This window comes from Thunnus maccoyii, chromosome 6 (genome assembly GCF_910596095.1).
Source record: "Thunnus maccoyii chromosome 6, fThuMac1.1, whole genome shotgun sequence".
Lineage (NCBI taxonomy): Eukaryota > Metazoa > Chordata > Actinopteri > Scombriformes > Scombridae > Thunnus > Thunnus maccoyii.
The window spans coordinates 25321251-25339633 of NC_056538.1; the positions used below are offsets into that span (position 1 = coordinate 25321251).

The 18383-nt window shown below is 41.4% G+C and overlaps 2 protein-coding genes across 2 annotated transcripts; both read left to right on the top strand.

Moving 5' to 3' along the window:
- Window positions 1-508: 508 nt before the first annotated feature.
- Window positions 509-6400, top strand: LOC121899187. The gene is made up of 2 exons (XM_042414836.1): window positions 509-6169; window positions 6344-6400. Exon 1 carries the CDS (start codon window positions 646-648, stop codon window positions 5674-5676), a length of 5031 nt encoding a protein of 1676 aa, XP_042270770.1. The 5' UTR covers window positions 509-645; the 3' UTR covers window positions 5677-6169; window positions 6344-6400.
- A 7361-nt stretch (window positions 6401-13761) lies between these two features.
- LOC121899002 (olfactory receptor 2AT4-like) lies at window positions 13762-14736 on the top strand. Its single transcript, XM_042414548.1, has one exon. It carries the CDS (start codon window positions 13762-13764, stop codon window positions 14734-14736), a length of 975 nt encoding a protein of 324 aa, XP_042270482.1.
- The last annotated feature ends 3647 nt before the right edge of the window (window positions 14737-18383 follow it).

An 18383-nucleotide genomic window follows, 5' to 3' on the forward strand; every position in this document is an offset into this window, starting at 1 on the left:
CAAGATTTCAGTGGTTAGCAGGAGTTCACGGTCATCTGCATCGTCAAGTGGTTCATTAATACGTGCACGTGCCAAAGCAGAAGCAGCTAAAGCACGCCTTGCATTTGCTGAACAAGAAGCTAAAGCTAAGATAGAAAGAGCAGCTAAGGAGGCTGAGCAGAAGAAAGAGATAGCTGACAGAGAAGCTGAATATCAGAAGATAAAGGCTGACAAAGATGCTGCATATCACTTTGAGAAAGTAAAGAGGGATGCTGAGCTTGAAGAACTTGCTATACGCCGAGAAGCAGCAGCAGCAGAGGCTGAAGCAGCTGTGTGGGAATTAGCAGATGCCCAGGCATATCCGTTGGTGCTAGATGAGGTAGGCCCATCAGAGGAAGACAAAATGGAGCGGACAAGTGACTACATTACCTCTCACTTTGACCCACAATCACATAAAAGCTGTCCTTTAACTGACTTCCCAGATCAAGTAGCCATTAAAGCTCACTCACCAAAAAGTCACCCCCAGCAAATGAGACATTATTTAGCCCTCGCAATCCCTTTAATCCAGAACATCGGACCCCTGCATTTCCAAATGAAACATCATATGCTAATGTCACTAGCCACCCTGACATTTTTGACTATGTGTATGTCCCGCCAGCAGTCAAAATGGAAAATCAGGCTTCGCACAGAGCACCTGACCAACAGAGTGATTCAAAAGAGTGTCAGTCCAACCTGAACAAGTCAGCACAGCCCTTCTATCCAAAGTCCATGCCTACAGCTTCCTACAGTGCACCCACAACTGCACACCTGGCGCAGTACTTGGCTCGGCGTGACCTGGTGAATTCAAGTTTATATCAGTTTGATGATAAGCCTGAACACTATCGTGCTTGGCAGTCTTCATACACCAATGTCACACAAGGGCTAGGCCTCACACCTACTGAGGAGTTGGACTTGATGATAAAATGGCTCGGTAGAGAATCCAGCAATCATGTGAAGCGTATACGGTCAGTACACATAACAAACCCAGTCACAGCACTTAAGAAGGCCTGGGATCGCCTCCAGGAATGTTATGCAGCACCTGAAATGATCGAAAGGTCTCTTTTCGACCGACTTGGCAATTTCCCAAGAGTTTCAGCAAAAGAACACGTGAAGCTACGGGAACTATCAGATTTGCTAATGGAAGTACAGTGTGCTAAGGAGGACGGTTACCTCCCAGCTCTCTCCTACTTGGACACTGCACGTGGTATCGAACCCATAGTTGCAAAATTGCCCTATGGGCTTCAAGAAAGATGGATTTCAGCTGGTTCAAAACATAAGGAAGAAAATAAAGGACAATTTCCACCCTTTGAATTTTTCAGCCAGTTCATAAGTTATGAGGCACGGAAGAGAAACGACCCCAGCTTTTCTATCCCAAGCGCTTGCAGCTCACCCACAAAGTTCGAAAGGGCCCCCTTTAAAGGCACAAGGAACCCCATTTCGGTTCACAAGACGGATGTTGATTCTACACACACACGTGCAAGCAATGTGAAAGGTGTAAGTGACCCAAATAAGAGCTGCCCAATACACAGCAAGCCACATCCCCTTAAACGGTGCAAAGCTTTTAGAGCAAAGAACCTGGAAGAAAGAAAGACTTTTCTCAAAGAAAGAGGGATCTGCTTTAGGTGTTGTAGCTCAACCACTCACTTTGCTAAGGACTGTCAAAATGCAGTTAAGTGTATGGAATGTGAGAGCACCTATCATGACTCTGCCATGCATCCTGGACCTGCATCTCAAGTTAAGGCCTCTTCAACTTCACCACACAATGGCGGGGAGGGAGAAGAGAACAGCACTACCACCACAGTTGTTAACTCAAGCTGCACTGAGGTTTGTGGGCCAGGACAAATTGGTCGATCATGCTCCAAGATTTGCCTGGCGAAAGTATATCGCAAAGGTCAACCAGACAAACACATTAAGGCTTACGTCATCTTGGATGACCAAAGCAATAGGTCATTGGCACGGTCCAGTTTATTTGAGCTATTTAATGTAGAGTGTGAACCATATTCCTACTATTTGAAGACGTGTTCTGGCACCGTTGAAGCATCTGGGCGTAGAGCTGAAGCCTTCATTATCGAGTCGCTGGATGGAAGGGCTATAATCCCTCTCCCACCACTCATCGAGTGCAATGATATACTCGACAATCGGTCTGAAATCCCGACTCCGAGTGCAGCTCGACACCATCCTCATCTTGCGAAAGTAGCAGAGCACATTCCTGATATCGACCCGACTGCTGAGATCCTCCTGTTGCTCGGCAGGGATGTAATAAGAGTGCACAAGGTCAGGGAACAGGTCAACGGGCCCCACAATGCCCCCTTTGCGCAACGGCTAGACCTGGGATGGGTGCTAGTTGGAGAAGTGTGTTTGGGAAGTGCACACAGGCAGACTGTCAACACCTTCAAAACAACTGTGCTTGAGAATGGTCGACCCTCACTCCTACAACCTTGCACAAGCTTCTTGCACATCAAAGAAAAGATTGATCATGGCACAGCAGCAAGTGATGGCAAGTCAGAGGTCAGTAAACCTGCAGAAGAGGCGTTAGGACAAACTGTCTTCAATCACACAGAACGTGACAACAAGCTGGCATCCTCAATTGAAGATGACATCTTCTTGAAACTGATGGGCAAAGAAGTCTACAGAGATGAGTCTAATAGTTGGGTTGCCCCACTCCCATTTAGGCAACCAAGGCAACGCCTACCCAACAACCGGGAACAAGCAGCCAAACGATTTGCGTCACTCCAGTGCAGTCTAAATAAGAGACCAGAGATGCAACAGCAATACATGGCCTTCATGGGAAAAATATTGGAGAACGGTCATGCAGAGGTAGCACCATCGTTGGGAGAGAGTGAAGAATGTTGGTACTTGCCAACCTTTGGGGTTTTCCACCCACAAAAACCAGGCCAAATTAGGGTGGTATTTGATTCAAGTGCCAAACACTTAGGTATTTCTCTCAACGATGTGCTCCTCACAGGACCCGATCTCAACAATACACTCCTTGGAGTTCTGATGAGGTTCCGGAAGGAAAAGGTTGCGATCCTGGCAGATATACAACAGATGTTTCACTGCTTCTTGGTGCGACAGGACCACAGGAACTACCTGAGATTCCTGTGGTACAGGGATAATGACATGACAAAGGAGATCATAGACTACAGAATGACGGTTCATGTTTTTGGCAACAGCCCATCCCCTGCTGTAGCTATCTATGGACTTAGAAGAGCCATCAAAGAGGGTGCACAAGAACATGGAACTGACACCGTCAACTTTGTGGAGCGCCACTTCTATGTGGATGATGGCCTTCTTTCTGTGCCAACTGATGCTGAAGCCATCGACTTGTTGCGCCGAACACAGACTTCCCTTGCTGAATCGAACCTCAGGCTTCACAAGTTTGTGTCTAATAGCCAAACTGTCTTGGAAGCTTTCCCACCTGAAGACTGTGCTGCAATCATGGAGGATGTGGATTTCTGTGGAGAGGCAGTCCTTACTCAACGCAGCCTGGGTCTTCTATGGGAGATAAAGAGTGACACATTCACCTTCTCTGTGGCCCATGACAGCAAGCCGTTTACTCGTCGTGGTGTCCTCTCCACAGTGAACAGTGTTTTTGACCCCTTAGGGTTTCTGGCCCCAGTAACAATCCAAGGAAGAGCCCTCCTCCGCGAACTCACAGCAGAGCTGTCTGATTGGGACACAACCTTACCTGAAGATGAGCTCAGTAAGTGGCAGGTGTGGCAAAACTCTCTTATGGACCTGAGACACCTTCATGTGCCACGTACATACACCACAGCTTCTCTCGCCAAGGCAGTGCATGTAGAGCTGTGCGTATTTTCTGATGCATCTACCACAGCCATTGGTGCTGTAGCATACCTGAAAACTGTGCAAGAAGATGGTGAAACCCATGTTGGATTCGTCATGGGGAAGGCCAAACTTGCACCCCAGTCAGAACCAACTATTCCAAGGCTGGAACTTTGTGCAGCAGTCCTAGCTGTGGAAATGGCAGACTTAATTCGTGACGAATTGGATTTGAAGCTGGATTCCATGAATTTCTTCACTGATAGCAAACTGGTTCTGGGTTACATCTTCAATGAATCTAGACGCTTCTATGTCTATGTTCATAATAGAGTACAGCGCATTCGCCAAACCACTAAGCCTGATCAATGGCACTACGTGCGTACAGAAGATAATCCTGCCGACTACGCATCGAGGTCTGTTCCTGCCTCACTCCTGGCGCAGACAATGTGGTTCACAGGACCTGACTTCCTGCTTAACCCTCCGAATGAACCAGAAGCAGTCCAGTCCTTTGACTTAGTGAAACCTGAGTTGGACCCGGATATCCGTCCACCAGTGAGGAGCTATGCCACACACCTCCAAGAGAAAGGTCTCAGCACAGAACGCTTTCAAAGGTTCTCCAGTTTCAACTCTCTTGTTCGAGCTATAGCGCTCCTAATTCACATTGCAAGGTCTTACAATCTTTCCAATCACGGGGACAAGTGTAAAGGATGGCATAAGTGTGATCTACCTCGTACTCCAGAAGAACTATCTCAAGCTGAGGAAGTCATCATCTCAGCTGTTCAGAAGAGAGCATTCCCAAAGGAATTTGAAGCCTTGACATCGAACAAGCCAGTCCCTCTAAGTAGCAGCCTTCGTTGCCTCAGTCCAACCTTGCAGAACAATCTTATCTGTCTTGGAGGTCGTTTGAAAAATGCTAACCTGGAAATTGGAGAGAAGAATCCAATAATCCTCCCAAAAGATGATCATGTCTCTTTGTTGCTTGTCAGGCACCATCATGCTCAAGTTAAACATCAAGGTCGTCACCTGACAGAGGGAGCTGTCAGAGCAGCAGGATTATGGCTCCTGGGAGGAAAAAGGCTCATCAACTCTGTCTTACAGAAATGTGTAACATGCCGTAAGCTTAGGGGAAGAATACAGGAGCAACACATGGCTGATTTGCCACCCCAGCGTCTCCAGACCTGCCCTCCTTTCACGTACGTGGGGTTGGATGTCTTTGGACCCTGGCTCATCACCACTAGACGCACAAGGGGAGGACAGGCTGAAAGCAAGCGGTGGGCGATACTGTTCTGTTGCATGAGCTCTCGAGCTGTCCACATCGAGGTCATTGATTCAATGGACACCTCAAGCTGTATCAACGCTTTAAGGCGTTTCTTTGCCATAAGAGGACCCGCGAAACAACTCATGTCCGATTGTGGCACAAACTTCATGGGAGCATGTAAGGAGCTTGGAATAAGTAAAAACCAACCAGACTCAACTGTGCAGAGGTACCTAAACCAACAAGGATGCTCATGGGAGTTCAACCCCCCACATGCTTCGCATATGGGCGGGTCTTGGGAACGTCTGATTGGCGTGGCCAGAAGAATTCTGGACTCAATGTTTCTTGAACAGCACACTCGCTTAACCCATGATGTTTTGTGCACGCTAATGGCAGAAGTGACCGCCATTATCAACGCAAGGCCTCTAATCCCGGTTTCAAATGACCCTGAGGATCCATTCATTCTGTCACCATCAATGCTTTTGACTCAGAAAGTAGGAGTCCCACCTCCACCAGGAGACTTTATAGACAAAGACCTCCTCACCAAGCAATGGAGACGAGTACAAGTTCTTGCCAATAAATTTTGGAGCCGTTGGAGTCGAGAGTATTTGCCAACTTTGTAGCACAGGAGGAAATGGAACAAATCACACCCAAACCTGCAAGAAGGAGACCTCGTTCTTCTCAAAGACAGTCAAGCTGCCCGCAACAACTGGCCAATGGTTATAATCACAAAGGCTTTCTCTGGAAGTGATGGAAGAGTGAGAAAGGTGGAATTGAAGACCACAGACCAAGGACATTCAAAGACGTTCTTCCGACCAGTCTCAGAAGTTGTTTTACTTCTTGCTAAAAATGATGTTCAGAGACCTGCTTAGTTCATGTGGTAATTAGTTGGTGACCTCACGGAGGTCAGGCGGGGAGTGTGTTGCCTTTATGGCCTAAGTTGTACATGCTTTTATTTTGAAATGTGTTTTATTTTGAAATGGGTTTTCTCTGCTGAGGGAGTCACGTGTGTAAAATTCACTTCCTGTTAGTAGTGAAGAAGCTACCTGAATCAGTTCTCCTGTGTTTGTGTTCATCCAAAGCAATTCACGCTGTAAACGCCACAGAGGCAATGTCGTAAGTATATAATTTCATGGTTGAATATAAATAATTGTTAAAAAGGATATATTATTTACATGAAAAAGAATTTGATTGGTTTGTATTAAAATATTTCATTTATATGTATTTACATGGAGGAAAGCACATCTTGGAAAGTAAAATGGGGATTTGTTTTGTATTTTTGTGTTACAGTTTTCACTCTGCCCTGTATGATACAAAAGAGGAACAGTAAACAGCAAAGAAAGCTCACTATGCCTCAAGTCAATCATTTGCAGAGAAGAGTTTAGCTAGTTGTATAGCTGCAGTTGCTACACTGTGGTGAGGACAACATAGTGCCCTTGTTTTGATGGCATTCATATGAAAAAAGCTAGACTCACAAGTCTAGAAATGCACCCTCTGACTGCAAGTGCTGTTTTAAAGCAAAGGAGGACCGCACATCAACCAATTCCATCTGAAAGATACTCTCAATACCTCAATACCTCAATGGGAATGCTGAAGCCTTGTAATCTCTCATTAAAGTTCTCAGTCAATTTTGTCATGAGGTCTGTCATGGTGGGCGTTATGTGTGCCCCAGGTGCGGTGCTCATGAATGCATGGAGTTCTGGGAAGTGCAGCAATTTTTTTACCATTAGGTCTGTTGTGAAAATCGTTAGCTTTGTCTTGATGGCACAAAGCCTCTCAACCAAATCAGCAATAGATTTTTCCTGCCCCTGCACTTCCAGATTCAAAGTTGTTTACACGTGCGAAGGAAAGACACAATCTCCTGGCGGAGTTGACAGAAATGGTCCAGAACCTTTCCTTTGCTGAGCCATCTGACGTCGTTATGTACAAGTAAGTCAGTGTGTTCGGCAAAGGTGTCAGCAAGTAGCTGACGGAAAAAGCGATGTTGCAGGCTGGAGGTTGATCGACTAAAATTCACAATGTTCATAACAGTGTCCATGGTGTTTTTCAGATCACCACTGAGCTTTGCACACAGCAAAGACTGATGCATGATACAGTGTAAAAACTGTATATGTCGGGCTATAGCTGATAGCCTCACCACCAGCCCTTGCACTCTACCAATCATAGCCGGAGCACCATCAGTAACCAACAGGCAAACTTTTTGTGAATCCAGTTCACGCTCATAAAAAAACAAGACATTCTTTTGACAAAACACTTCACCTGTAGTGTGTCCCTCCAACAGAATAAGCCCCAGAAGTTCTTCCCAAAAGCACACTCCGGCAAAAAACCTGACATAGATGCATAGCTGGGCGATATCGGTCCAATCAGTTAAATCGTCGACAGCGATAGACATAACCTCTGCTTTTTGAAGGTTTCCAAAAGCTTCCTTGTGACATCCTTTGAAGAGTTCATGTGTCCGAGAGAGGCACTTTTTTAATGGTTGAAGTGACACTTTCCTTAACTTTTTCATCAACAACCATTTCATCAATGACAGCAAGCATGCGATTTCTGATGGTTTCCACCTCGGTAAAAGGCCTCTTCTGTCTGGTTAGTGTCCAGGCTACACGCAGGGATGCTATCATGGCTCTCTCTTGTTCTGTGCAAAAGCTACCAAGGGCCAATTTACTCCCTTGAAAAGATGCTAGCAGTCCTTGTACTTTTCTTCTCCGTTCCTCCGAGCCCTCTGCAAAACTGGCAGAAAACGAGCCATGATTTGACTTGTAGTGCCTCTTCACGTTATATTCTTTTATCACAGCAATGCATTCGTTGCACAATAAACACACCGGTTTATTACTTGCTGTGGCTGGCAAAGTGAATTAATACTTGTCAGTCCATTCGCTTTGGAATTGACGATTTTCACAATCAACTTTACGTCTCTTTAGCTTCGACAGAGACATTTTGAAGCTTGCTGTTGGCTAACGTGAGTTTCTCTGTAGCCCGCCAGCCCAGGGCGCAACTTGACCAAGTGAGCAAATGGCAGGTATGGAGCGGGTGTGATACTTCTTCTTTTTTCCATTTTATGGTGGTTGGCAACCAGCGTTAAGGCGCATTACCGCCACCCATTATGTTGGAGTGTGAACCACAGTTATTTGTCCCGTTGAACAAACAAACACAAGAAAATAAAAATATTTTTACCATGCCAGCCTGATTTGCAGGCACCCTCTTGCTGGCCATAGAAAAAATCAAAAGGGCCATATCCGGCCCACGGACTGCTAGTCGAATAGGCCTGTCATTTAATTGCAAAGTAGGGCTGAACGATATCACCTAAAATCAATATCATGATTAACTGTCACATTTACCTGAGTCATGATTAATCAAACTATACCTTATTAAATACACTTGTGCACAATATTCTCTGTCCTCACAGTGGAACTCTTAGTTGTTTGTAATGAAAAATAAACAGAAAACCCTGGATTATGACAGGATTATGATTATATTTACAGATGGGTGATAATAGGGATGTGCCCGAACGCAAATACATTATTCTGCAAAGCACAAACAGTGGGGTTTTTTTACGAATATTTGTTTCATACAAATATTTTAAAAATTATTTGCTTTCGGGAAGAAAAACAAAACATGTCAAATACCAGCACGCAGGTCAGTTACATCGCTATGTCAGTCTCTCTCCTCTGCTACGTCTATCAGCGGGTCTCAACGAGGGGATTCACATCCACCTGCTACATGATGCACATTTCCTAATTTGGACATTGCTCCTGGAGTTGGAGGTGTTCCCCAGAGATAAAGCTGAGCTACTGACACATGTGAAGTGCTCCCAACACATGTGAAGTGCTCCCAAGGGACTCTACATAACCTGTTGTGCCCCTTCTACTTTCCACAAAGTTAGGTTGCAAAAAATAGGCAATGAATGAAAGGTGCAAAGTGAGAATCGCCTTTGAAGTTTAGTTTTTCTCTACACGTTACATGATGTGCTGTCTCTGTGTTATGGGTAGAGGTCTGTCTGCAATGAGGCAATGAGTAAAGTTTTAGCTCAGTAGTCAGCGCAGTCATCTATGATCTGGGAAACTCCAGTTCGAGACACGGTGTGGGGACCTCCTTTGTAAGGTGGTTTATTCATTAACAATTATTGTAACACTTTAATTTTCTAAAATTAAAAGCGTAATAAAAACAAAAACATGATTTTTAAGTCTCTTTCCACTTTTATTAAAATAAAAATACAAATACAAATAATTTTGCTGCCTCAACAAATATAGATACAAATAAAATACTGTGTCTTAGTAAGGTGTTGGGCCACTACGTGCCACCAGAACAGCTTCAATGCGCCCTAGCATTGATTCTACAAGTCTCTGGAACTCTTCAGCAGGGATGGACCATTCTCCCAAAAGATCAGAAGTAACTCAAGAAGTAATTGATGGATCAGAGACAGGTGTGCAGGAGTCAGGCTACCAGCTGCCATCCATCATGATTAGCCCTGCTATAAATACCCGGTTCAGATTCCTCCACTTTGCCAGATTGTAGACTCTGTTTACTAAAAAACTTCAGCCCCAGCCCCAATCCCAATCCCAATCCCAATCCCAATCCCAATCCCAATCCCAATCCCCAGTCCTCCTGCCTCGTTGGTCTCCTTCCTTGGTTCAGCTCGGCTCCCTGCTTTCTGGAACCTGCTCTGCCTGGCTCCCCTCTGCATTCCCCTGCCCTGATTGGTCCCAGCTTCTTGCCCTAAACTCTGCCCCAGGTTTCCAGCTACCTACCCAAGCCCCTGCCCCAGTCCCCCGGCTACCAGCCCTGCAGTAAACTGCCATGCAACTATTCACTGCCTCTTGTCTCTGTGTGCTGCACTTGGCTTCACTAGCCAAGCCTTCACAAGTTCATGGCTAACATCCAGCATACCTGCCTGCCTGTCTTGAGCACAACCTCTTTCTCTGTCTCTCCTGCACACTTGCATTACATTCTCACACAAGAAGCTTAGTTTTGTCCTATATCGTGTTGAATGAAGCCAAAGTGTTACCATATGACTGACAAAACATCTTTTTTTCTGTGCCAGCTTGTTCTCATCTGCACCTCTCCCCAGCTGCATTTCTCTTGACTTGAGTCTGAGTTTTTTCTTCACTGGACACATTAGGTTAAATACATTGCTTTGAACTGCAGGTGGACATTCTGTATGAAGGAATGAATTTATTGAAAATTTCCATATGATTAAAATGAGGTTGATTAGAAGGCCATAATGTTGGTGTCAGTTACTTTTCCATTAATTACCCCACCATACTGAAAACAATGTTTTAATACCCATCACTGAAGAAAGCAAGCCAGCTGTTGCAGCTCAGAGCACATCCCCTAATAAAGAGGTCATCAATGCTCCACAGAATACAAGAAGAAAACAACAAGCAGGGCTAGGATGGGCAGAGTGTAGGAATCAGTGAAAGGCTGGCCATTCCTTGGGCTCAAGCAAGGAAGAACAAAGGCCAAAACAAGTTTAGTTGATAGTGAGCTACAGGCTTACACAGCTAAATGGTAATGTGCCTCATTTTGTTAAAGGAGACAGCTCCATTTATGTATTGTTTATTTAATAGGGACCATGCACAATACATTTATTGTACCAGATATAGTCAAAAGCTTATTTCCATCTGTGGTCTCTGGGCGGAGACCACCAGTGATGTGCAAGTTATCGAATTAAAAGAGGACATTGCCTTTGAGGCGCTCAAAGCCCCTCACTAGAGTCATTCATGCCTGACTCAGCCGCTGATTAAAGTGCAGCCATTGCCGTAACTAGCCATCACATCTATTCCCTCAAATGTTTCCATCCATCTTGGTAATAGTCTGTTGTCCTGGCCGCGATCATATAGAGAAGAAAGAGGAAAAATAAGAGCACTGTGGACTTTGCCAAGTTCAACATTTATATCCTAAAACTTGGTTATTGTCTACCACACCTTATAAAATAATTGAATACTGTCCCTTTCGATTGTAATAGTCAGCTGGAGCATGCCACAGCAACTTCTGAGAATCACTTGTCACGAAAACCTTGAACTGTTGTTCTCAAATCAGCTGCAGAGGGTGTTTTGATGTGAGTGTTTGTGTGTTTATACTGGCACATTGTTGAGTGTCAGTCACCCGCAATTTCCTATATCAGGAAGGACTGTGTTTATTGGTTATTTAACCAGCAAATTGTCTTTGCATAAACAATGCCTTTCTCTAACTTTTCTTATTTTTTAATCCTGTTTGGCATCAGGGGAGCTGGAGTCTCCCAGCACACTTTGAGCAAGAGCCAGGGTACATCCTGGACAGGTCAGTCTATCACAGGGATAACATTGATATTAATTGACAACCACATTCATATTAATGGACAATCTAGCAATTCCAGTTGACCTTAACTAAATGTCTTTGGACTAAACAAGGAAACTAGAGCACCCAGAGGAAACCCATGCAGACAAGCAGAGAATCTGCAAACTACACAAAGAAAGTTCTAGGTTCTGAGTATTGACCACTGTGTCATCCAATTTTTTGTGTGATTTCTCATCCAATATGTAGCAAAAACTGATTCAAAACTAACCTCTTGTAAGCACCAGTTTATTGTCAACAACTTTGTTAAACTGACTTGCAAAGTTACATGTGCAAATAATGCACAATTAATGATGTTGTGTCAAAATGTTTTGTCCTGGAGGCAGAGTGATGTGTTTGTGCAACAATACAATTGAGCCCCAAGAGGAAGCTAATTAGTCTCTCATGTCAATAACGGTCTCAAGTGTGTGATTAAAGTGAGCATGTGTGAGTGTAGGCCTCTCTGTGTGCATCCTTGTACCTCAGTGAATTCTCCTCTCAAAACAATCTTATGTAATGTTGTTTTCCCCTGAAGGGCATATTTTCCTTTACATTTGCCAAACACTTTTTCACATAAATCTGTTAAATAAATTATTTTCACTTTTTTGTGTGTTTTGGGGAACACCAACTTTTGACAACTGACATCTTACACAACATAAACTTTGGAAACCAAAATATTATATGTTTATCTGTGTAGCCTGTAATAAAGCCTGTAAATTGCCTGGCAGCAATACATTCAATTCAATTCAGTTTTATTTATATAGCACCAAATCACAACCGAAGTTATCTCAGGGCACTTTTCACATAGAGCAGGTCCAGACTGTACTCTTTAATTTACATGCACTTGGCAGTAGCAGCAAGGAAAATCCCCTTTAACAGGTAGAAACCTTGAGCAGAACTGGGCCCAGTGGGCGGCCATCTGCCTTGACCAGTTGGGTTGAGAGAGAAAGAGGGAGGAGGAGAGAGAGACACAGAGAAGCATACATACCATACTTGAGGCCTAAAGCCTCTCTGGCCAAAATACATTTGTTCAGAGAAGCAAGCACTGCCTGCGACTGCATGTTTATTCCACAACAAAAATAGAGTTCTTATTGTTTAAATGTTATGAAAGATTTGAATTTGAATTTTTTTTTTTTTTTTTTTTTTTGATTAATTTTTTTTCCATTGATAACTGATTGTTGTCATTGACTAATTTCTTGTAACTTGTTATAAAACTAAATTAAGTGTGAGACATACATATATAACTTCTTTCATGGTAGGTTTACCATTTGTGTATCTGGAGCTTCAGTTCAGTACTGCTTACACCAATAATAATTTTTGCTACTACTACTATTATTATTATTATTATTATTATTATTATTATTATTATTATCATCACAATTATATCACTAAGACTATAACTATGCTAATACCTATGGTATAATAAGAAAAACCACAGGTAGGCATTGTCTGACAATTTAGAAAGAGAAAAGAAAAGCTAACAGACTCCATATTTCAATTTTAACCTTGTAATCTTGAGGGTTGTGCTGTAAAGACATCCACTCTGCGTAAACACACGCTATGTGCTGAGAGACCACCATTAAACACTAGGGATATTAACTCTCTTTTTGCAGAGTCAATTTAGATACACATTGGGATTTTCTTAAATGACAGTTGTTTACTCCTACGGGCTTTATAATTCATTAGCATAATTGAATTAATAGTTCTTTCCTATTAGCCATCACGAGGTGAGTGTTCCTTGCTATGAAAAGTATATACATTTTTCCATTCACAGATTTCATGTTAATTACTATGTGGTTTACACTCCATAACATAATAATAAGAATAGAATAAGAAACTTATGAGAAACAACGATACTTTTACTAATGTTTCAATTACACAATGATACACAATCAGTGACTCCAGTTGGTTTACTGTCATTTTTATTCATCTTCAGAGTAAATGATGGATATGTTTCTGCTTGATGGAAACCTACCATTAGTGTTGCCTAGAGAGACCGATTGAAGAAATGTGAGTAATCCACTGAGAATAAAAAAAGAACGGCTACCATTACTTCATCACAAGGCATATGGTAAAACGTCACTTTAAGAGGTGAATCCACATGTGAATCAGCAGAGTATACTGTCATATTGTTTGAGAGAGGTAAGTGTAAACGGTTGAGTCCCACATACTGGCAGGTAGCTAAAGTCTTCTAATGAGTTACTCACGTTTGTATTTTATTTTAATGTATAACATTGATTACTAGAAAATGGTTGATAGTGCAAAGACAATTGGCTATCAGTATAAGAAATGGCATACAAGCATTGCTATAGTTTATTTGCTTGAGACAATGTTAAAATGATTTATCTAATGTGTTTAGTGCCTCCATTTTTCTTTTAGGAAATTTCTGCTCCATCATGGCAGAAGAAAATCAGAGCACTGTGACTGAATTTATCCTTACCGGATTCCCTGGACTTCATTCGAAGTACCAAGGCATTGTCTCAGCTGTATTGTTCTTAGTTTATTCCTTAACTATGATAGGCAATGCAACAATATTTTTTTTATTTGCAACTGACCGCAGCCTTCATAAACCAATGTATCATATCATTCTAAATCTGAGTGCATGTGACATTCTCTTTAGCACAACCACTTTACCTAAGATCATCAGTAAGTACTGGTTTCAATCAGGGACCATTTCATTCACTGCTTGCTTTGTCCAAATGTACTTTGTTCACTATCTTGGCTCAGTGAATTCCTATATTCTCTTCCTTATGGCTTTAGATAGGTATCTGGCTATCTGCCATCCTCTCAGATATCCACTTGTTTTTAAAAACTCCACTATCTGCATCATCAGTATTACTGCATGGGTTATTGCTAATGCAGCCCCTTTAATGTTAGTTATTAGGGCCTACCCTCTTCCTTACTGTGCCTCAAACATAATCAATCACTGCTACTGTGATCATATTGGTATAACAGTGCTAGCATGCACTGACAGGGCCCCTTATGGCTTTCCTGCTTTTGTGTTTGCAATGGTTGTACTACTGGGGCCTCTGGCATTCATATTGTTTTCATATTGCTCTATAATCATAGCAGTACTTAAGATAGCAAATTGGCAAGGTCGCCTAAAATCTCTGTCCACTTGTAGTACTCAGTTGATAATAATCTCACTCTATTATTCACCAAGATGTTTTGTATATTTAGCCAGCAATGTTGGCATTAAATTTAGTGCTGATATGCGAATAGTAACTATCATGCTGTATAGCCTTTGCCCCCCCATGATAAATCCACTTATATACTGCTTAAGAGCTAAAGACATGAGAGAAAGCTTGAGGAAGCACTTCAACAAAAGGACCGTTCCACAAAAAGAACAGGTCTCAGCTATTTGTAACTGATAAACCAATGCATTATTCAATGTTTTACCTTTCTTGTTATTAGTCACCTCTGTTAGTGAAGACTCTTTGTGATAAAATGTTGCCAAATCTGTCACAATGTTAACCCTGTCATTTAAAACATGTTTTAATTTAAACCAAGCCCATTCTCAAGAAGGCATCTTCTATCTGATATATAACTATTTATTCAATGGAACAGCTCTTTTCTATATTTATGTGAAACAAATAGTCTTATATATACAGTATATGTCATATATATTTATTGATTTTTTTTCCAGAGTACAAAGGAAAGAAGCCTAATATGGGTTTGCAAACGTTTTCTGGACCATGACTCCATTGTTAGTATAGCTCTAACTGACCCCAGCAATTACTGTAGGGAACTGTCAAGTTCGTACGTGGATTGGAGAGTCAAGTGTTTAACTTTCAGAGCACCAAGGGAGCTAAAGATGGATTATACTGTACAAAAGTATAATTAAGAATTAATTAAACATAAAAACACATAAATTATTATGTACTGCATCAAGATTCCAAGATTTATTCGTCATATACTCATATTTCTATATATGTGCAGTGAAATCCAGGGAAATATTAACTTTAATTGCATTCCACCATGACAATGTCCAGCTACAATCAGACCATAGATGTATACATGTAGATACCACACTGGGCACTGTTACTCATTGCATCGATGTGTCATTGTGGATGCCATATTAGAATGGGGTAGTCCCTTTGAATGCATACATGTATATTAACTCACTGAATTGTCAACAATCAATCAATTTTCCATCAGTTTGGGTTGACACAAAATATTAGACATTTATGTGTATTACAGAATACTCTGTGGATCAAAAATGATTGTTTTCATACCAAAATGCTTATGTTTGATGCAAAGTAAATAATAGATCAAATAAAGTTGAGCCTATGTTTTGTCATTATTTTACAGGTATATTCTGTTTTCATATTTTGTTGTAATACGGCTACTATGATGATTTAAAAAACACAGTGTTTTGTCAGTTGATAGTATGACAATACTATCTACAGTACATAACAGGTAGATAAAGATTTGCCTACTATTAGAGATTTTTCTATTTGTTTATATTGAAGTTGGTATCCCTTTAGTATTTCTATTTGTTGTTGTAAGAAATGTTGCAAATCAAAGAGCTAGACTGTTTTTGGCTTTAGAGGATTTCAGGCATCCGTGTGATAAAGTACTTTGATTTGTCACCTATGTAATTCGTTGCATCAGCCAAAAACTATGGTGGCATTGAAGTGCAAATCACAATGACAAATAGGAAAACAACACCAAATAATAAAACACAACAGCAAATTGCAAATCAAATTAGCAAAAGAGAAAACAAAACAACAAATTGGAAATCACAACAGCAAAACAGAAACCACAACCACAAAAGCAGAAAACACAACAACATTAACTTCTACCAGAAAAGGTAGGTACGTGCTATTGACAAGGCACATGGCTGACTGGATGGACACACTGTCCATCTTTTTAACAGGAAGGAGAGGCACTGTACGCCTTCGTTTGGGGTCTGTGTACCTCCATCCAAAGCTGTGTTCAACTTCTTTCATGAAAGGATAAACAAACAATATGTTATTTTGTTTTTCTGTTTTTCGTACAAATTAAAAAAAAAAAAAAAAAAAGAAAACGGAAATCCATGTGCTTTTCCCGTTTTTGTCTTCAAAGCAGCAGTTGGAATAGAAATTAAACCCAAACCAGAAAACAACTTGTTTTTTGCTTTTATTGTTATATCTATACTATCAGCCCCTACTGCATCTCTACAAAAACATTGTCATTGGCTATGCTTGCTATAGCACAGATGGATAAATAGATAGATAGATAGGCACGTATAGCCTATCTATTTTTATGATGACAGCATGTTGTGTTATTGCATATTGTGATTACTTTCAAAGAGTTAAATTACACAGTGACTTGCAAGGATGACATTAAGGGCCCTAGTATCATGGAGGCTCAATGACCAGTGCAAGCAGTGCTCTGACTACTCGATATTTTCCTGACCTTGGAACTTGCTTTGATTGGTATTTCTGTGACCAGTGCAGAGCGCACAGTGCACAGATGGGAGAGGAGGCGCAGACAGGTGGGAGGTTCATTCAAATGAAGCAGCGCAAGGGCAGTTGTTGTATTTTGGTTGAATTATAAACATTGCACTGAAAACAGACATCTCAGTACCACATCTGTTTCTGGCATAATGTCAATCCGCTACTGCTTTGGTGATTGTACTTACAAGAGCAAACTAAATACTTGCTGCAAACATGCTACAATAACAGATTTATGCTTGAAATATACATAAGATGTTTCAATTTAACACTCTCCAACCAAAATTGCTACAGAAGATATGGTTAAAAACGGAAATCAGTCTCCATTGATCTATAAATGAATGTAGATTATTCTTACAATATCTGTTGTCCACAGTCGTTTATAGTGAAAAGATTCTCGTTCAGTTCATTAAATCTCTGCAGCATCTGACAGCAGCAGGAATGATATGTTGATAAATCTGCAGCCTGATTAGAGAAGTGTTGCACAAGAGCGCAGTGCCATTACGCACAGCTGTTCACTGTGTTTACCTTCATGAATTTGCCTGAAAATGACACCAGGCTATGACAGAATAACCACACACACCTCTACTCACAGCAGACTGGTTGGTTATAACTCGATATTCTACTTTTTATGAAGGAGCGTCGGTTTACCAGGGCTCACCACAGCTTCTTTTCCAACTTTCTTTTTACCAAAAGTAGTGTCTCATTTTATTCTTGACACATATTGCAGTGCAAACACTGTTGCACTATCGCATAGTGCAGTAATTAATGTTACATTAGTGTATGAGGTGAGATACATTAAAATTATTGCTGAAAAAGGGTCGGTTTGATATAATCATATAAGTGGCTCCAAATTAATTTCTTTATTTTTTACTAGGCCAACTGACTGATGAAAAAAAAACTACTCCATCTGTCTTTGGCTTCAGATTTATGGTGATGTGTGTTCATGTCATAACACTTCGAACCATCCAGACATTTCCCAAAGAAAATCTTTCTGTTTGTTTAGCTGTCGTTATCACGTTTACTATGATTGCGCAACTGTTTCACAGCTATGTGACTGGCTGAGAGAGCGTTAATCACCACACCCACTGATCTATATTCACCTTCATCCATCCCTTTTGCATGTTGCACTGCTGCACATACATAGCAGGTGTGCACGGAGTGACCACACAGTCTGTGAGCTTAAGACCTACTACACTGCACTTGTCATTGCACTTGTGCAGTTAAATTAGGGCCCAAGTGTATTTGGCACGTCTGTCCGAGTAGCGCTATCCACGGTTCTGAGAGGAGTGTATTGTATTTATTTATCTGGACAGTGTACAGTTTTTAACATAAACGATGCACTGTACCAGATTTAACTTAAAACTAATTTTCATCTGCAGTCCCTTACAATTAAAACATATAACAGCACAATAACAAACGATACAAAGCAAAAAACACACAGAACACATTATACAAAATAGTACATCACATACACCGACAATATCAACTAGAAATTAATAATGTAAACTTGTCAAATTAAAAGAAAGATTATTTGCATTAATGAGAAGACCATAGATGAACTTTTGGATTCAGTGGTT